Source organism: Medicago sativa, chromosome 6 (genome assembly GCF_051527215.1).
Source record: "Medicago sativa cultivar Bolivia chromosome 6, Bolivia_mono, whole genome shotgun sequence".
In the NCBI taxonomy this organism is placed as follows: Eukaryota; Viridiplantae; Streptophyta; class Magnoliopsida; order Fabales; family Fabaceae; genus Medicago; species Medicago sativa.
The window spans coordinates 90,512,924-90,526,605 of record NC_140754.1 but is presented as its reverse complement, the minus strand read 5'-3'; the positions used below and the strand labels follow the sequence as shown (position 1 = coordinate 90,526,605).

Here is a 13,682-nt window from a genome sequence, read left to right as displayed (position 1 = left end):
TCAGTATCTCATATATATCATCAAAACATCATCCATGATATATTATCATAGGTTTGCTTCATTAAATTCAAGCAACAACACCCCCACATAGGAGAGAATTAAATCTACATTTAGATTTATTATACAGGTCTACTTGGAAATGTTTCCAAGCAACAACGCCCCCACATTGGGTAAATATAAATCAATGTGTGAATTTTTACTTAAGTCTACTTGAATTATTTTTCAAGTGACGACACCCCCACATTGGGAAAAATAACACATATAGATAAATTAAACATCATTGTATTATTTTAATACAATGGATAATCCACAAGATGTCACCATTATTTTAAGGTGAATCTCAATATATAACTCATGATTTAGCAAGTGTCGCAAGAATATATTCAGGTCTACTTAGATTATTTCTAAGCGACAACATCTCAATTGCACTTATTTCACTCATAATATCATACATGTATCTTAATGAATTTCTCTTTATTTGTCATGTATGTATTTTCATGCTTCAATGGCTACGATCTTATTGCATCTATTAAAATGACAGCTAGTGCATAATATAAAAAATGGACAACTCAATATCTCACTATCAAAATTTAAATTAAAGAGATAGAAATAATTCCAAGTCACTCTCATGAAATTTTTATGTGATGCTCACATAGTGAACAAAACAAGTTTATACAAGTGTTGACCCAAACAAAGCTCAAAATTATCCAAATCTCATAGAGTAAATAACTATCAAAATGAAGCATATAACATAGTCAGATGTAACTATCAAAATGAAGCATATAACATAGTCAGATGCACAAGTAAACCTAGCATTAGAAATACACCAAAATTAGGTACTTGTATACATCAATTCACAACAGCTTAAATTTGAACCAAATACACTTGAAAATTTTATCATGACTATGAATCATTTATAATTGACACAAGTAAATCATATATAATAATGAGAAGTAAGATGAAATTGATAGAACCTGCATGACAACATCTATCCAATATAATTGGTAGAGAATTATTTTTGCATTTCCTTCTACACTAAGTTAACCGCTATTAAAAACCTTTAGTTTTAACAATAATCTTTAAATCCGAGTTCTAATCACGTACACCATCTACTTAGTAACATTTAATTGAAGATAAACAAAATTCAAGATCATTTTCACGCATTCAAAAATTAACATGTAAGCTAAAAGAGCATTCAAAGACTCCAACAGTAAAATCATTAATCATTATCAAAATAGAACTCAATAACTAATGTAGAGGCATAAAAGAAAGCTACAAGAGCAAGAGCCATTTTTCCCAACATATTCAATACAATACTCTTGCAATTTCACAACACACAAAATCAAGATTTGTGAGGTATATGGTTAGAATGTGTACCTGACCCCTTGTGGTTGATTTCAAGGGTATAAGAATTTAAAACTTACAACAAAGTTTGATTTCGGAAGAATATGTTTGGGCTTCAGCTGAATAGACATTCTTTTAAATCAAAGATTCACTACCAATTTTGAATCATCCACGGAAAATCCTCTCCTGATGCAAAATTCCTAGCTCTTTCATTTTCTTTTATGTATGAAAAATTAACATGTCCCTAATCTACCATGTCATAAATCAACGGAATCAACAAGATAAGCAGAAGATGGAACACTTTCATTCATAACTTTAGAAACATCTAAAACAAATAAACCATTACTATAAAAACCTTTGCCTACAAAGCCCCCACATTTTGAAAGTAAAACTTTGTCTGAATCAAAAATAGTTTTTTTTTTTTTATATACCCGCCTTGCTCAATATAGATACAGATACTAAATTATAATTCATATCAGGAACATGGAGAACATTACTTAATGAGAGGATTTTTTTCCTAAAGTGAGTTTCAAATTAACCTTTCCTTTACCAAGAACAGTGGCTGTTCTTGAATCACTTAAAATTTTATTTTCCTCTCCTTCCCCTATATATTTATAGGAGGTGAACATATTTTTATTTGCGCATATATGTGTGGTGACCCCAGAATCTACCACCCATGATTTTTCCTTTGTAAGAATTATAGTTTCAGAAACAACATTCGCAAATATATCATCCATCAAAGCTAAATTAAATTTAGGATTGACAGGTTGGTTGTTTCCATTACTGCATCTATAGTGAGCAGTACAAGGTCCATACTTTTGTTTAAAAAAGTTCCATTGTAGGGGCATTGCAACAATTTGGTTTTCATATATAACAAATAGTAGTGCAAATTATATGTTAGTAAATGAGAGGCAACAAAAGATGTACAGCTTGTCAACAGTAGTAATAATATTTTACGAAAAGAATTGTGACAATTATATGAATAAAATTAGTATAATAATTCTTGATTATAATTAATTCTATATCAATGAAACTTTGATGAAGATGCTCTTAAGATTGTTGGAAATTTGACATAGAATTAATTAATAGGTAGAAATAATAATCAAGAAATACAACCGTAATTATAAATATAATTCTCAATAAAATAAACAAGAAAGGAAGAACTTATCGGTTGTTGGCTGAGGCGTGCAAACGCACTGGGCTTAAGAGCATTTCGCCGCCACAGGTCAATCACCTGATGCAGTTGGCCTCAAAGCTAGTGCTCTCCAGGATACAACAGCCTCTTCTCACTAACACTGCACGTGAACTAGCGAGGGCACAGGAACAACTATAGGATGCTCAAAGGAACAATTATCCAACTCTATCAAATTGTGTAATAAGGGGATGCCTTTTTTTTTTTGTGGAGGAAAGAGTGAAATTGCTTCTGTTATCTATATGCCAAGCAATGCCGTCCTTCTATATATTTGACTCAGTATCCATTTTACCGTTGCAATTATTTCCTAACTGATACAACTTTAAAAGCTAAATTATAGGCTTGACCAAGTATTGATTAATTGCAACGTGCCAAAATGGTGTAACGGCAGCAATAAGAAAGTAACGGCATTGACCAAAATATCACTTTATTATTAATAACAATGAATTAATGTTAAAATATAATATTATAACTTTAAAATAAATTAATAATAAAATATACAACAACAGTCAATTCTATACACGTAACCTTGCATTCAATTTTGTATTCATTCTATGTATTGTAAATGTGAAGTTGGGCAAATTTTGGTAATTGGCATGACTTAGGCAGCAAACTCCTAATTTTTGTTTTTTGAATCAGCAAATTTATTAGACCAACAACCCGTACAAGACGTAACAGGTGTGGCTGTAGGAAATTACCAACACAGGAAAACCAAAACCAAGGTACCGTATATATATATATATATATATATATATATATATGCGGCTACCATGTCAAAAACCAAAACAGAAAACACCCCAACACTGTCAACAACAACAAACAGCAGCAGCAGCCCCCCTAATGCAGAAGCCTATGCTGGCAAGGAGGCCAAACCAAACCTGTCAAGCACATGACAGCAGCAGCCGCACCCCCAGACTTAAAACCTGTTGTATAACATGATTAACCTTAATTTCCAATAGTTGGTTGTCCTCTACTGTGAGGTGAATGCAAACATCATGTTGTAAAATTTGTTGCTAGTTTTGAGTCATTTTGGAAAAGTAGATTTTTTTTTTTTTTGAAGAATTTTGGAAAAGTAGATGTTGGAGCATTGTATGTATTATTCATTCTCTCATTATTTGAGGAACATATTTGGTCCACAATTCAGACATTGAAGTAATGGATGAGCAATATCTAAATATCCTACAATAGTTGAAATTATTAAGTTTCTTACAAGTATGTTATTAGGACTATAGTCACCCTTAAATATTTCGGTTTAAAGTGAAAGTCATTATCAAACACACTTGTATAGTGAAAAACATGTGCAGTACCTACCTTGAGCTTTGTCTTGCCAAGCCCCCAAAATATTCATTTCGGTTAACAACATGAATCTTACTACCCTAAATGGTAAAATGGACAATGCTTACTCTTGGAAAGAAGCATGCATTTGAATACTTAAAAAGTTATAAAGTTGAAGAAAAAGCTATGTGTAATTTGTGAAGTTATAAAATATTAATAGGAAAATGCATGATAAAGTACATAAACAATTATACCTTAGCATCCATAACTATCATTTCAATAGTCCATGTTTATTGGCAACTTTCTATAAATCTACAACTCTTAGAGCAAACTTCCAAACTTCTTTTTTGACTTGTTTATGCCTTTGATATCATCAAATGGTGTGCCATTTTAGTTGATCCAAAAACAAGTATATAAAGAAAAAAAAATTACGCTAACAAGTGTCTTTAATGACATTGCTAATGATATTAAAAAGAAAATAATTGATTAGTTTTATGTAAAAAAAAAGTGGTTTTTTAAAGTTTTAGTGTGTTCAACACATTATTCCCAAGATAAAATTTCCACTTTAAATTTTTTAAAAAGTGCCCTAAACATTCCCAAAAAAATTATGCATTTTGTATAACAACTGATTGAATGGACTAATCCCTCTATTCAAGCCAATACCAATACTAGGGAAAGTACTTTTTAACCAATTTAATTCATCATTTTTTTTGTATGAATAACACTCGCATTTCATAAAATTTGAGTTCTAACTTCTATTTCATTGCAATAACAATTTGTTTGACACTCCTTCAAAAAAAAAAAATCTCTTTGACATAAATTATAGCATTTTCAAATTCATCTTCACTATATTTTTCAAAAAATAAAAAAGACTAAGGCTGCCTTACATATTTTGGAAGTCTTGTTCTAATTATAGACCCTCAAAATTTGGATACCGAAATTTGGATTCTAAAAATTGGTATATCTGGAAATTAGGACCCTTAAACAATTTGGATCGATGTCTCAAATTTAAGATTTATTAACATAATTAAATTCAAAATTTAATTAAAATTTAAATACTTAAACATTTATATTTAATGCTTTTAGAGAGAATTTTGAGGTCATATGCATGCAATAGCCCACCTAATGGTATAGCCGACCCTAATAAGACGATCAAAAATCAAAATTGTTGTATAACAATATCAATACACCTTTTTTTTTTTTTTTGAAATAACATTACACATTTAATTTGTTTATTTTTACGTACAAAGTTTACTATAAATATCTTATCTCAAACCAACTAGTCATGTCTTACATAAACTCAGTTGTTTCATGTCTCTATCTAGGGGCATTCAATGCATTACTTTGTACCATATCTTCCCATCTATTGTGAATTGTGATTGTGAATCTAACCGTGTTGCATATGGTTGACTTGACTCTTTAGGTTGTTGCTTTGAACGGAGGTTTGAGCTTGGTCACCCTCCCACCCTCTTAGTTCAGGCATTTAAATATTTTGGGTGTTCCCACTTTCCATTTATTTTGAGTAGTCTTTTATTTTTTTTAGGTTTTTTTCACGAACTTATAACTTATGATGATAAATTAATTAAACTATCTTTTAAATATTAATTAAACATATCTTTTATATGTTATTTTATATTTAAAAACTAAATCAATCAATTTATTAAAAAAAAACTAATTCCATAAATAATTTTACAAAATCAATCGGTTAATTATTTGTTAAACTACCTAATAACTTATTTGCTACTTCCTTTGATCTTACTTGTAAAAGACATTTAGATTAACAAAAGGTTGATGTATTTTGCTCAAAATTTAGATTAGATACATCAATTTTCTATCTTTATTTTTCTTGGCTGCTTTGTGGTAGCATGTGGATCGTTTTTTTATAATTTTTGTACCCTTTAGCTTCCTTTGATACACCTTGTGTTAGTGGAGCTTAGTTTTATATCATATTTTGTTTAGCTTCTTAAAAAAAGATAGATCAATTTTTATTGGTTTAAATATTTGTTATAAAATTGAATAAAGTATTTGTTATCCGTTAATCGACTTGATTATTTTTCATTAAAAAAATAATGAAATAACAAATAACTAATATTAAAAGGGAAATTTTGAAGCATAAGTTAAGAAACCAAATGTGGAAATTTTTCTTGGAAATTATGCATTCAATACCTTAAAAGTTTCAAAAGTTATCTTCTCAATATAAAATTTATTATTTAATTATATTTTAAGTTTCTTATCTTGTGCCCTAAGGGCACAGGTTAACCTGACACATATTAAAATTGACACACATAAATCAAAAGATTGAAATTCAAACTTGGATTTAATAATTTTGAGAATTTGACTAGTTAATCTAGAACTTATAAATTATTTAACCGACTTGATTTTGTTGAAAAGGAGCCACACTGCCCACTACTAGCATGTGAAACGACCCAAATCCCAAAATCAAAATTAAAACATCGGGCCCCACATCACTTCCTTCTCTCCTCTGTCACTTAAAACTTTCTGTTTGGCTCTCTCTTTCTCTCTTAACCTTTTCTCATTTGTTCCATTTCCTCACTTTTCATTTCACTCTCTCTCTCTACAACACAAATTTCTTCTTCTCTCTTCTCTCTCTACGATTCAGGTATCATTCATCTTCTTCTCTCTAATCTCTCTGTTTTTTCTTTTGTTTTTGCGTAATCGGTTTTATGATTTTCTTGTTTAATTTTTAGTTCTTGGAATTAAATTTTTCTGTTTTTAATTGTATATCATGTTCTTTGAATTTTGTGCTTCGGTAATTTCATTATTTCAAGTTTCGTAAATTTTTAGATCTTAAACCTAGAAATGTGTGATGGATCAGTGTGTCAGTGTTGATCTACATGTATGTTCTACATAGATTAAATATGAGTTTAACTGCTATAAAAAAAAAATAGTTTAATTAGTGTGTTATGTATTATTGAATGTGTAAAATAATTGTACACCAACGGTGTATACTGATTATATTCATTCAATATATGAGAGTAATAATTAGTGTTAAATTTTCATATACTTTATGAACAAACATGATGAACTTTTATGAATTTTTGAAGTATTTTTGCCATGAAAAAAATTGATTATGAGTGAGTTGATTCTGACGAAAAGTGAGTTGAGGGGAAAGTTATTTGTGTAAAATAGTGAGTTGAACTATTGTGTGTAAAAATCAATTCTATAATCAAAAGCTATTAATCTTAGCTCCAAGTAGAATCAATTCTGGAGGCAAAATCAATTCTACTCGAAAGCAATCAAACATGTTATAATCAATTTTACACCTTCAGAATCAATTTTGGTCCCTCTGGAAGTGGAACCAAACATCCACTTTTTAAAAAGGCAAAATTGATTCGAGAGGTGTATAATTTGGTTGCTCTCGAGTAGAATTAGTTTTGGTTTCAGAATTGATTCGGACTTGAAGCTAAAAATTGGAGTTTTTGATTCTAGAATTGATTTTTAGACTCAAATTTATTGTTCATTTAACTTTGGCATGAAAATATTCCAACATAAATTACTTTACCTTCAACTCAACGTTTGTTAGACTCAATTCACTCCAAATCAATTTTTCTCATCGTAGAACCAAGAATACACGGGGGGGTTGTTTGGATTGGCTTATTTGAGCTTATTTTTTGGCATAATTTGATGAGGCTGTTTGGGAGAACTTATGAAAACAGCTTATGACAATTTTCATGGGTTTTTTCAACTTATTTTCATAAGTTCTCTAATATAGCGTATAGCATACACAAAAACAATTTAACTTTATCTTTTGCTATAGAAATAGCTTATCTAAGCTTATACCTAAGGGCTTATCACGATAAACCCCTGTATATAAGCTGCCAAAGTTGTTTATCTAAACAGGCCCTAGTTTATGCTTACATGTTGGGACTAGGGGTGGGCAAAATTAACCAATAACCGAACCGAACCGGTTAACCGAACCGAACCATATCAAAATTAACTGAACCATTTCACAAATTTTTGAACTGAACCATTATTTTGATAACAGTTAATTAACCGAACCGAACCATTAATAACCACAGTTATCCAAACCGAACCGAACCGAACCATAACCATATAACACAATTACACAACACCTCTTATTAATAAAGGATGCAGGATGTCATGTGTTTTGCTTCAAGTGCTGACACAAAGCTTATGATTTCATGTATTTTGCTTCAAGTGTTGATTTCAGTTTGAGTTTCTATACTGTTTTTTCAGATGCAGGATGTCTCTTTTTCTCTAGTTTTATTTGGCTAAATCATTTTAAAAAAACACCAACATATGTGTCAACAAATAACATTTTGTGGAATGTCCTGCTATGAATTATGATGTAAGGTAAGTGAAGCTTGTAGCTTCATGCTTATCTGCAGAAGGTAGTTGATCTCAAGGGATAATCTGTAGATATGAATTTTCTGAGTATCATATAAAATTACATAGTAGCTGGCTTTATGTGACAACAACTTTTTGAGTTTCTAGCTTTATTTGTTCAAACTTAGATGATTTATAATTCCTGCAAAATTAACTTTGAGCTGATTGTATAACTTATATGTATTATGTATAACAATCTGAAACTTGTAGTTTTCGTAAATGAGTTCATCAGCCTATGCTTATCACACAAAGTAATAATTTATTATCAATGGATTACACTCAATATAACAATACTGTTTCGAATACCCTGCAATTAAATTTAAAAAGGACAAAAAAACACAATTAAATTAGCAAAAGGATAAAAAAAAAATACATTTCGGTTCAAAATTTTGGTTTTGGTTCGGTTCGGTTCAGTTAATAGGCAAGCAAACGGTTAACCGAACCATAACTTTGGTTCAGTTCGGTTAGTTCCAAACCTTAAACGGTTCAGTTCGGTTATTCCGAACCATTTCAACACTTAGGTTCGGTTCGGTTCGGTTAATATGGTTAACCGAACCATGCCCACCCCTAGTTGGGACTAACCAGACAAATTTTCATATACTCTAGGGTTTAATATGATGAATTTTAAAACTATTTTTATTTTCATCAGACCAAGTATGAGATAAGGTAATAGTTACAGGTCTAAATTGAATTAAAGGTTTACTCCAAATATTATGTGATGGCTAAGTTAGTCTCCTTTTGATGTAAATGTATGTATCATCATTTTAGTCTTTAAAATTGGGGGAGTCAAGTAATTTTGTCTCCAGATTTATGAAATGCCGAATAAGTCCTGAAATTAAAGACCGGTATTTGATGGAATAATTTTTCATTTCAATAATTTGGGGGACAATTTGCTGCACCTCTATAATTTTAAGATGTTAAACCTAGAATAGAAGAGTGTGATAGAGCAAATAAATAGCTGAGTGAGCATGTCAGCTTCGATCTACATGTATGTATTCATGTATCTTCTGTTCTACTTCTATGTATCATGACCATCATTAAATATTACTCCCTCCGTTTCAAAATGAGTGTCGCTTTAGCCAAAAAAATTTGTTTCAAAATGAGTGTCGCTTTACATTTCCAATACAACTTTAATTTTTTTCTTCCAACTTTACCCTCTCCAACTTTTCTCTCACACAATTTTCAATGCAACTTTAATTTTGTCTTTTTCTTATAAAGTAAGGGCGGTTTAGTAAAAACATTATATCCAATGATTATTTCATTCTATTTCTTAATCTGTGTGCCAAAGCCTAAAGCGACACTCATTTTGAAACGGAGGGAGTAAGGTAAATCAATCATCAATTAAGTATATGTAAGTAATTACTACTACGTAAAGTATATGAAAATTCGTTCCGATGTTAGTCTTTGCTGAGACTGGATAAATTTTCATAAAGTTTTAGTCCTAGCGATTATTTCCATGTAAGACTGAATAGTAGATAAAATGATGATGCTTTAGGGACTGAGGTTAATTAAAGGTATACTCCAAATATTAGGTCTATATGTCCATTTATGTATCATCATTTTAGTTTTTGAAATTGTAGTAATAAGACAATTTTGGTATCTAAGTTTACGAAATAGCGAATTAGTCTTGAAATTGAAGACATTCATTTCATCGACTAATTTGTCATTTCATAAATTTGAGTGATGTTTTCCTACACCTCTACAATTTCAAAGACCAAAATGATGGTGTAGTCATTGTAAATACCTATGTCAGTTGCAGACACTTACTCTCATAGGGCTAATATCAATAATAATTTATAAGTCGGAACCTTATTTTGCTTTGACAAATGAATTGGGGTGCATCTTTTATTCTTATTTGTTCAATCAAAAAATGTAATCTTGCCAGGAGACATAATTTTATACAACATAATTAAAGTGCCATATGTTTAGGGGAGTAAATAAGTACTTGAGGTACAATTTTTTGCGTTGAGAGATTAGAGTGTCTATGCTGGATATTTTCCTTTTGATATCTATTTTGATTGTAGGATTTTTAAACAGTTTTAGTTTTATGTTACTACTCTGGATTTGCTTTGCATCTCAAGAGAAGAGAATGATGTGAAAAAATGTGATCACTGTCACTGTCTTACTGAATGGCTCTGTGATCCAGTTTATTGTTCATGATACATTTATTTATTTGGGTTCAATGAATTTTGCCTTGGTGATTATTTGATGTTTGGAATGGAAAAGTTGTTCCTTTTAGGATTTTTTTCCCCCTGTAATGCAGAGTACTTATCATAGACTTTTTTTATCTTTGCAATCTCAGATGGAGGGCACTGGTGATTTTGGCGAAGGTCTTGACCAAGAAAGTTTGTTGGTAACTCCATATTATACTCCATACCAGAAGCAGGGATTGCAGAAATCTGGTCCTCAACCTGTCAATTTGGACTTCTCTCCTAGCTCAGGTGGTGTTAGCTCTGCCGCTTCTCAGAAGGAGGGTTCTGAATCAGTTTCTTCATCATCCTCCTCTGATTCTGAAACTGACTCTTGTATCAAGTCTGTAATTCATTACCATGGCACGGTGGTGAATACTGACGATGAAGGAACCACTCAAGGTAAGCTGAAAGAAGACCTTGCCGATACCGAAAGACAAAGCCAGTTTGTTGGGGAGGGAGAAAATAAAAGTTATGATGAATTGTTGAAGAAGTTCATTAAAAATGAGGAAGAGCTACGAGTTTCCAATTTGAAACTTAAGCTTTCAGAAGAAGAGATTATCAAGTTGAAGAATCAAAATGAGAAAAGTGAGGGTCAGCTTGATAGTGTGCAGAAAGAATTAACACTGAATAAGGATGAACTTGAGTATAAAAAGGGACAGGTGCTGGAGTTGCAAAAGCAAAAAGCTGAGTTGGAGACTCATGTTCCAAATTTGGTGGAACAATTGGAAGTAGCTAACAAACACCTCAAGATATCAAATGATGAAGTTGCAAGATTAAGAAAGGAACTTGGGAGTAGTTCAGATGAGACTCGTCAATTGCAAGACCAGCTTGAAGTGGCACAGGAAAATGTGACTAAATTAGAATGGCAGCTTGATTCAGGCAGAAAGCAAATTTGCGAGTTGGAAGACAGGATTACATGGTTTAAAACTAATGAAACTAACCTTGAAATTGAGGTGCAAAAACTGAAGGATGAAATGCATGATGTGCAGGCACAGTTCTCTTTTGAGAAAGATCAATTGCATTCTGATATTGCGAGCTTGTCAGAAATAAAAACACAGTTGACCTCAACACTGGAGGAATGGGAGTCTAGAAGCCATTTATTAGCAAACAAGTCAAGGCGATGTGAAGCTGAAAATTTGGAGCAAGAAGAGCTGTATGCTAAACAACAAATGGCTATGCAAGGCGAAATCTGTTCTTTAAAGGAAGAACTTCATCAAAGAAGACATGATGTGGAAGCTGTGAATAAGGAATTTGACAGGCATAAACAGAAATTTGACATGCTCATGACTGAAATAGATGAAGCCAATGCCAATATGGATCGAGAGCGTATCCAACTTCGTGCACAAGAGAGTGAGCTGATCTCAAGATCTGAAACTAGACTGAATTTAGTAAATGAGTTGAAACTGAAAGTAGAAGAACTTGAAAAAGAGGTGACTAGACAGAATGTTGTGATCTCCGACCGGGATGAAGAGAAGAGGGAGGCAATCCGGCAACTGTGTTTCTCGCTTGATCACTACAAGAGTGGATATAAAGAAATTCTTCAAGCTTTTACTGGTCATAGGCGTCATACCGTTATAGCCTCTTAAAGTTACAATCAGCTATCTCATCATTTTACATTGTTTCATAGATCTTACTGGATTATTAGTTTTGCATGCCTTTCTCTTATCTCTGTTATGCAGCTAAACAAAACATCCTGCATGGGTTGTGTACTATTTCTTTTTTGGGTGCATAGAGTTCTTTCTATGCTTGGCAAAGTTTAGTTCTCCTTTTCATGAAATATTATCTAGCTTTTATTTCTCAAAAGCATGGTGTATAAGGTAATTCTGTTACGTTTGTTAGGACCAGAAGCTGTTGAAATTGGTATGTTGAGTATGTTAAACTAGCAATGTGTGTCTTGGGTATGTTTGATTGGTGTGGGGGACATTGATGTGTATAGAGAGAGCACTGAGTTTAGCTCTCAATTTCTTACTGTCAAAATATGTAGTGGACTGTTTTCTGTGTATGATGGACTAGCATATCTCATATTTGGTTATGGTGCTAACACTGCAACTAATAAATTATGCTCTTTCACAAAAAAATAAAAAAATAATTGTGTATTATTTGGTTAGTTGGGACCAATTTTGGTATTGACTTGCACGAACCTGTCTTTTTTGAACTCAGATCTAATCATATTTTATCTGGTTAAAGATTGGGTCTAAAACATTAGTTGGATCTAATGTTAGGGTCGGGTAAGGAACACAACCCGGTCAAACCCGTTATTTTTACACTCCTAATGATTTTTTTTTTTTTTTTAACAATACACTCACAACGATGATTATCATTTTATGTGTTGTAATCTTTGAGGGAAACTCATTAGATGTAGCTGTAATGTTTTTGATTCTGCGTGTTAAGGAGTTTCTTTCTAATTGTAATGAATGTTAGTTAACCGAGATTATCAAATTTTCATGCATATGATTTGATTCTACTTGAAAGTTAAAGCTTGCAATTTTTTTTTGCACAAACTAAAAAGCTTGCAATTTTATAATAGGCAGGGAGCTCATCATAGCATAGTTCTACATTGTGAACGTGGTCATGATTGCGGATAAATTCAATCAAATCTGACCGATGTAGTTGCAAATGTGATCACAATGACAGTGCAGAGACCTCTGAAGCCTTTATATTGCAATCGTTATTGTAGTTGTGAACCGTAACTTAAAACCGTTATTGTAGTTGTGGACCGTAACTTAGAACTATGCATAAGAGATGATGGCATTAGGCATTTTAGTAGTTAATCTATGATTGTATATTGAATGAGTGAGTGAGTGAGTGGGAGAGAGGGCATTAAGGGTGTAAGAGGGCATTAAGGGTTTAGTGAGCTAGATCATGGATACACATTGGTGAGAAATCACTAGCTCTATTTCCTTCTAAATTTCAGAAGAAAGGGTTAATTAAGTAAATGATCCCTATAAATATGCAGAATTTTGTTTTTAGTCCCTACAAAATAAAATCACACTTTTTAGCCCCTATAAAATTTTCCATCAACATTTTTAGTCCCTATAAAATTTTCCAACAACATTTTTAGTCCCTATAAAATTTTTCCGTCAGCATTTTTAGTCCCTAAAATGCTTAAGAAAAATGTCACAGGGACTAAAAAGTGTGATTTTATTTTGTAGGGACTGAAAACAAAATTGTGAATATTTATAGGGACTAAAAACTTAATTAACCCTTTCAGAAAAGCATGTAGATAAAGCGAGGTTTGTCCTATTTAAGAACTAATTACAAAACTCATTGTCCTATTTAAGAACTAACATTTTGGTTTTTAAAACACAAAA

The 13,682-nt window shown here is 31.8% G+C and overlaps 1 protein-coding gene across 1 annotated transcript; it reads left to right on the top strand.

Annotated features, from left to right (window-relative positions):
* The first annotated feature begins 6,335 nt into the window (after nucleotides 1-6,335).
* On the top strand, nucleotides 6,336-12,373 carry LOC146918112 (uncharacterized). Its single transcript, XM_085719776.1, has 2 exons — nucleotides 6,336-6,431; nucleotides 10,482-12,373. Exon 2 carries the CDS (start codon nucleotides 10,482-10,484, stop codon nucleotides 11,955-11,957), a length of 1,476 nt encoding a protein of 491 aa, XP_085575902.1. The 5' UTR covers nucleotides 6,336-6,431; the 3' UTR covers nucleotides 11,958-12,373.
* The last annotated feature ends 1,309 nt before the right edge of the window (nucleotides 12,374-13,682 follow it).

Bases quoted from the DNA above. Each gene is read 5' to 3' on its own strand.
- LOC146918112 (XM_085719776.1), top strand. From the start codon at position 10,482: ATGGAGGGCACTGGTGATTTTGGCGAAGGTCTTGACCAAGAAAGTTTG.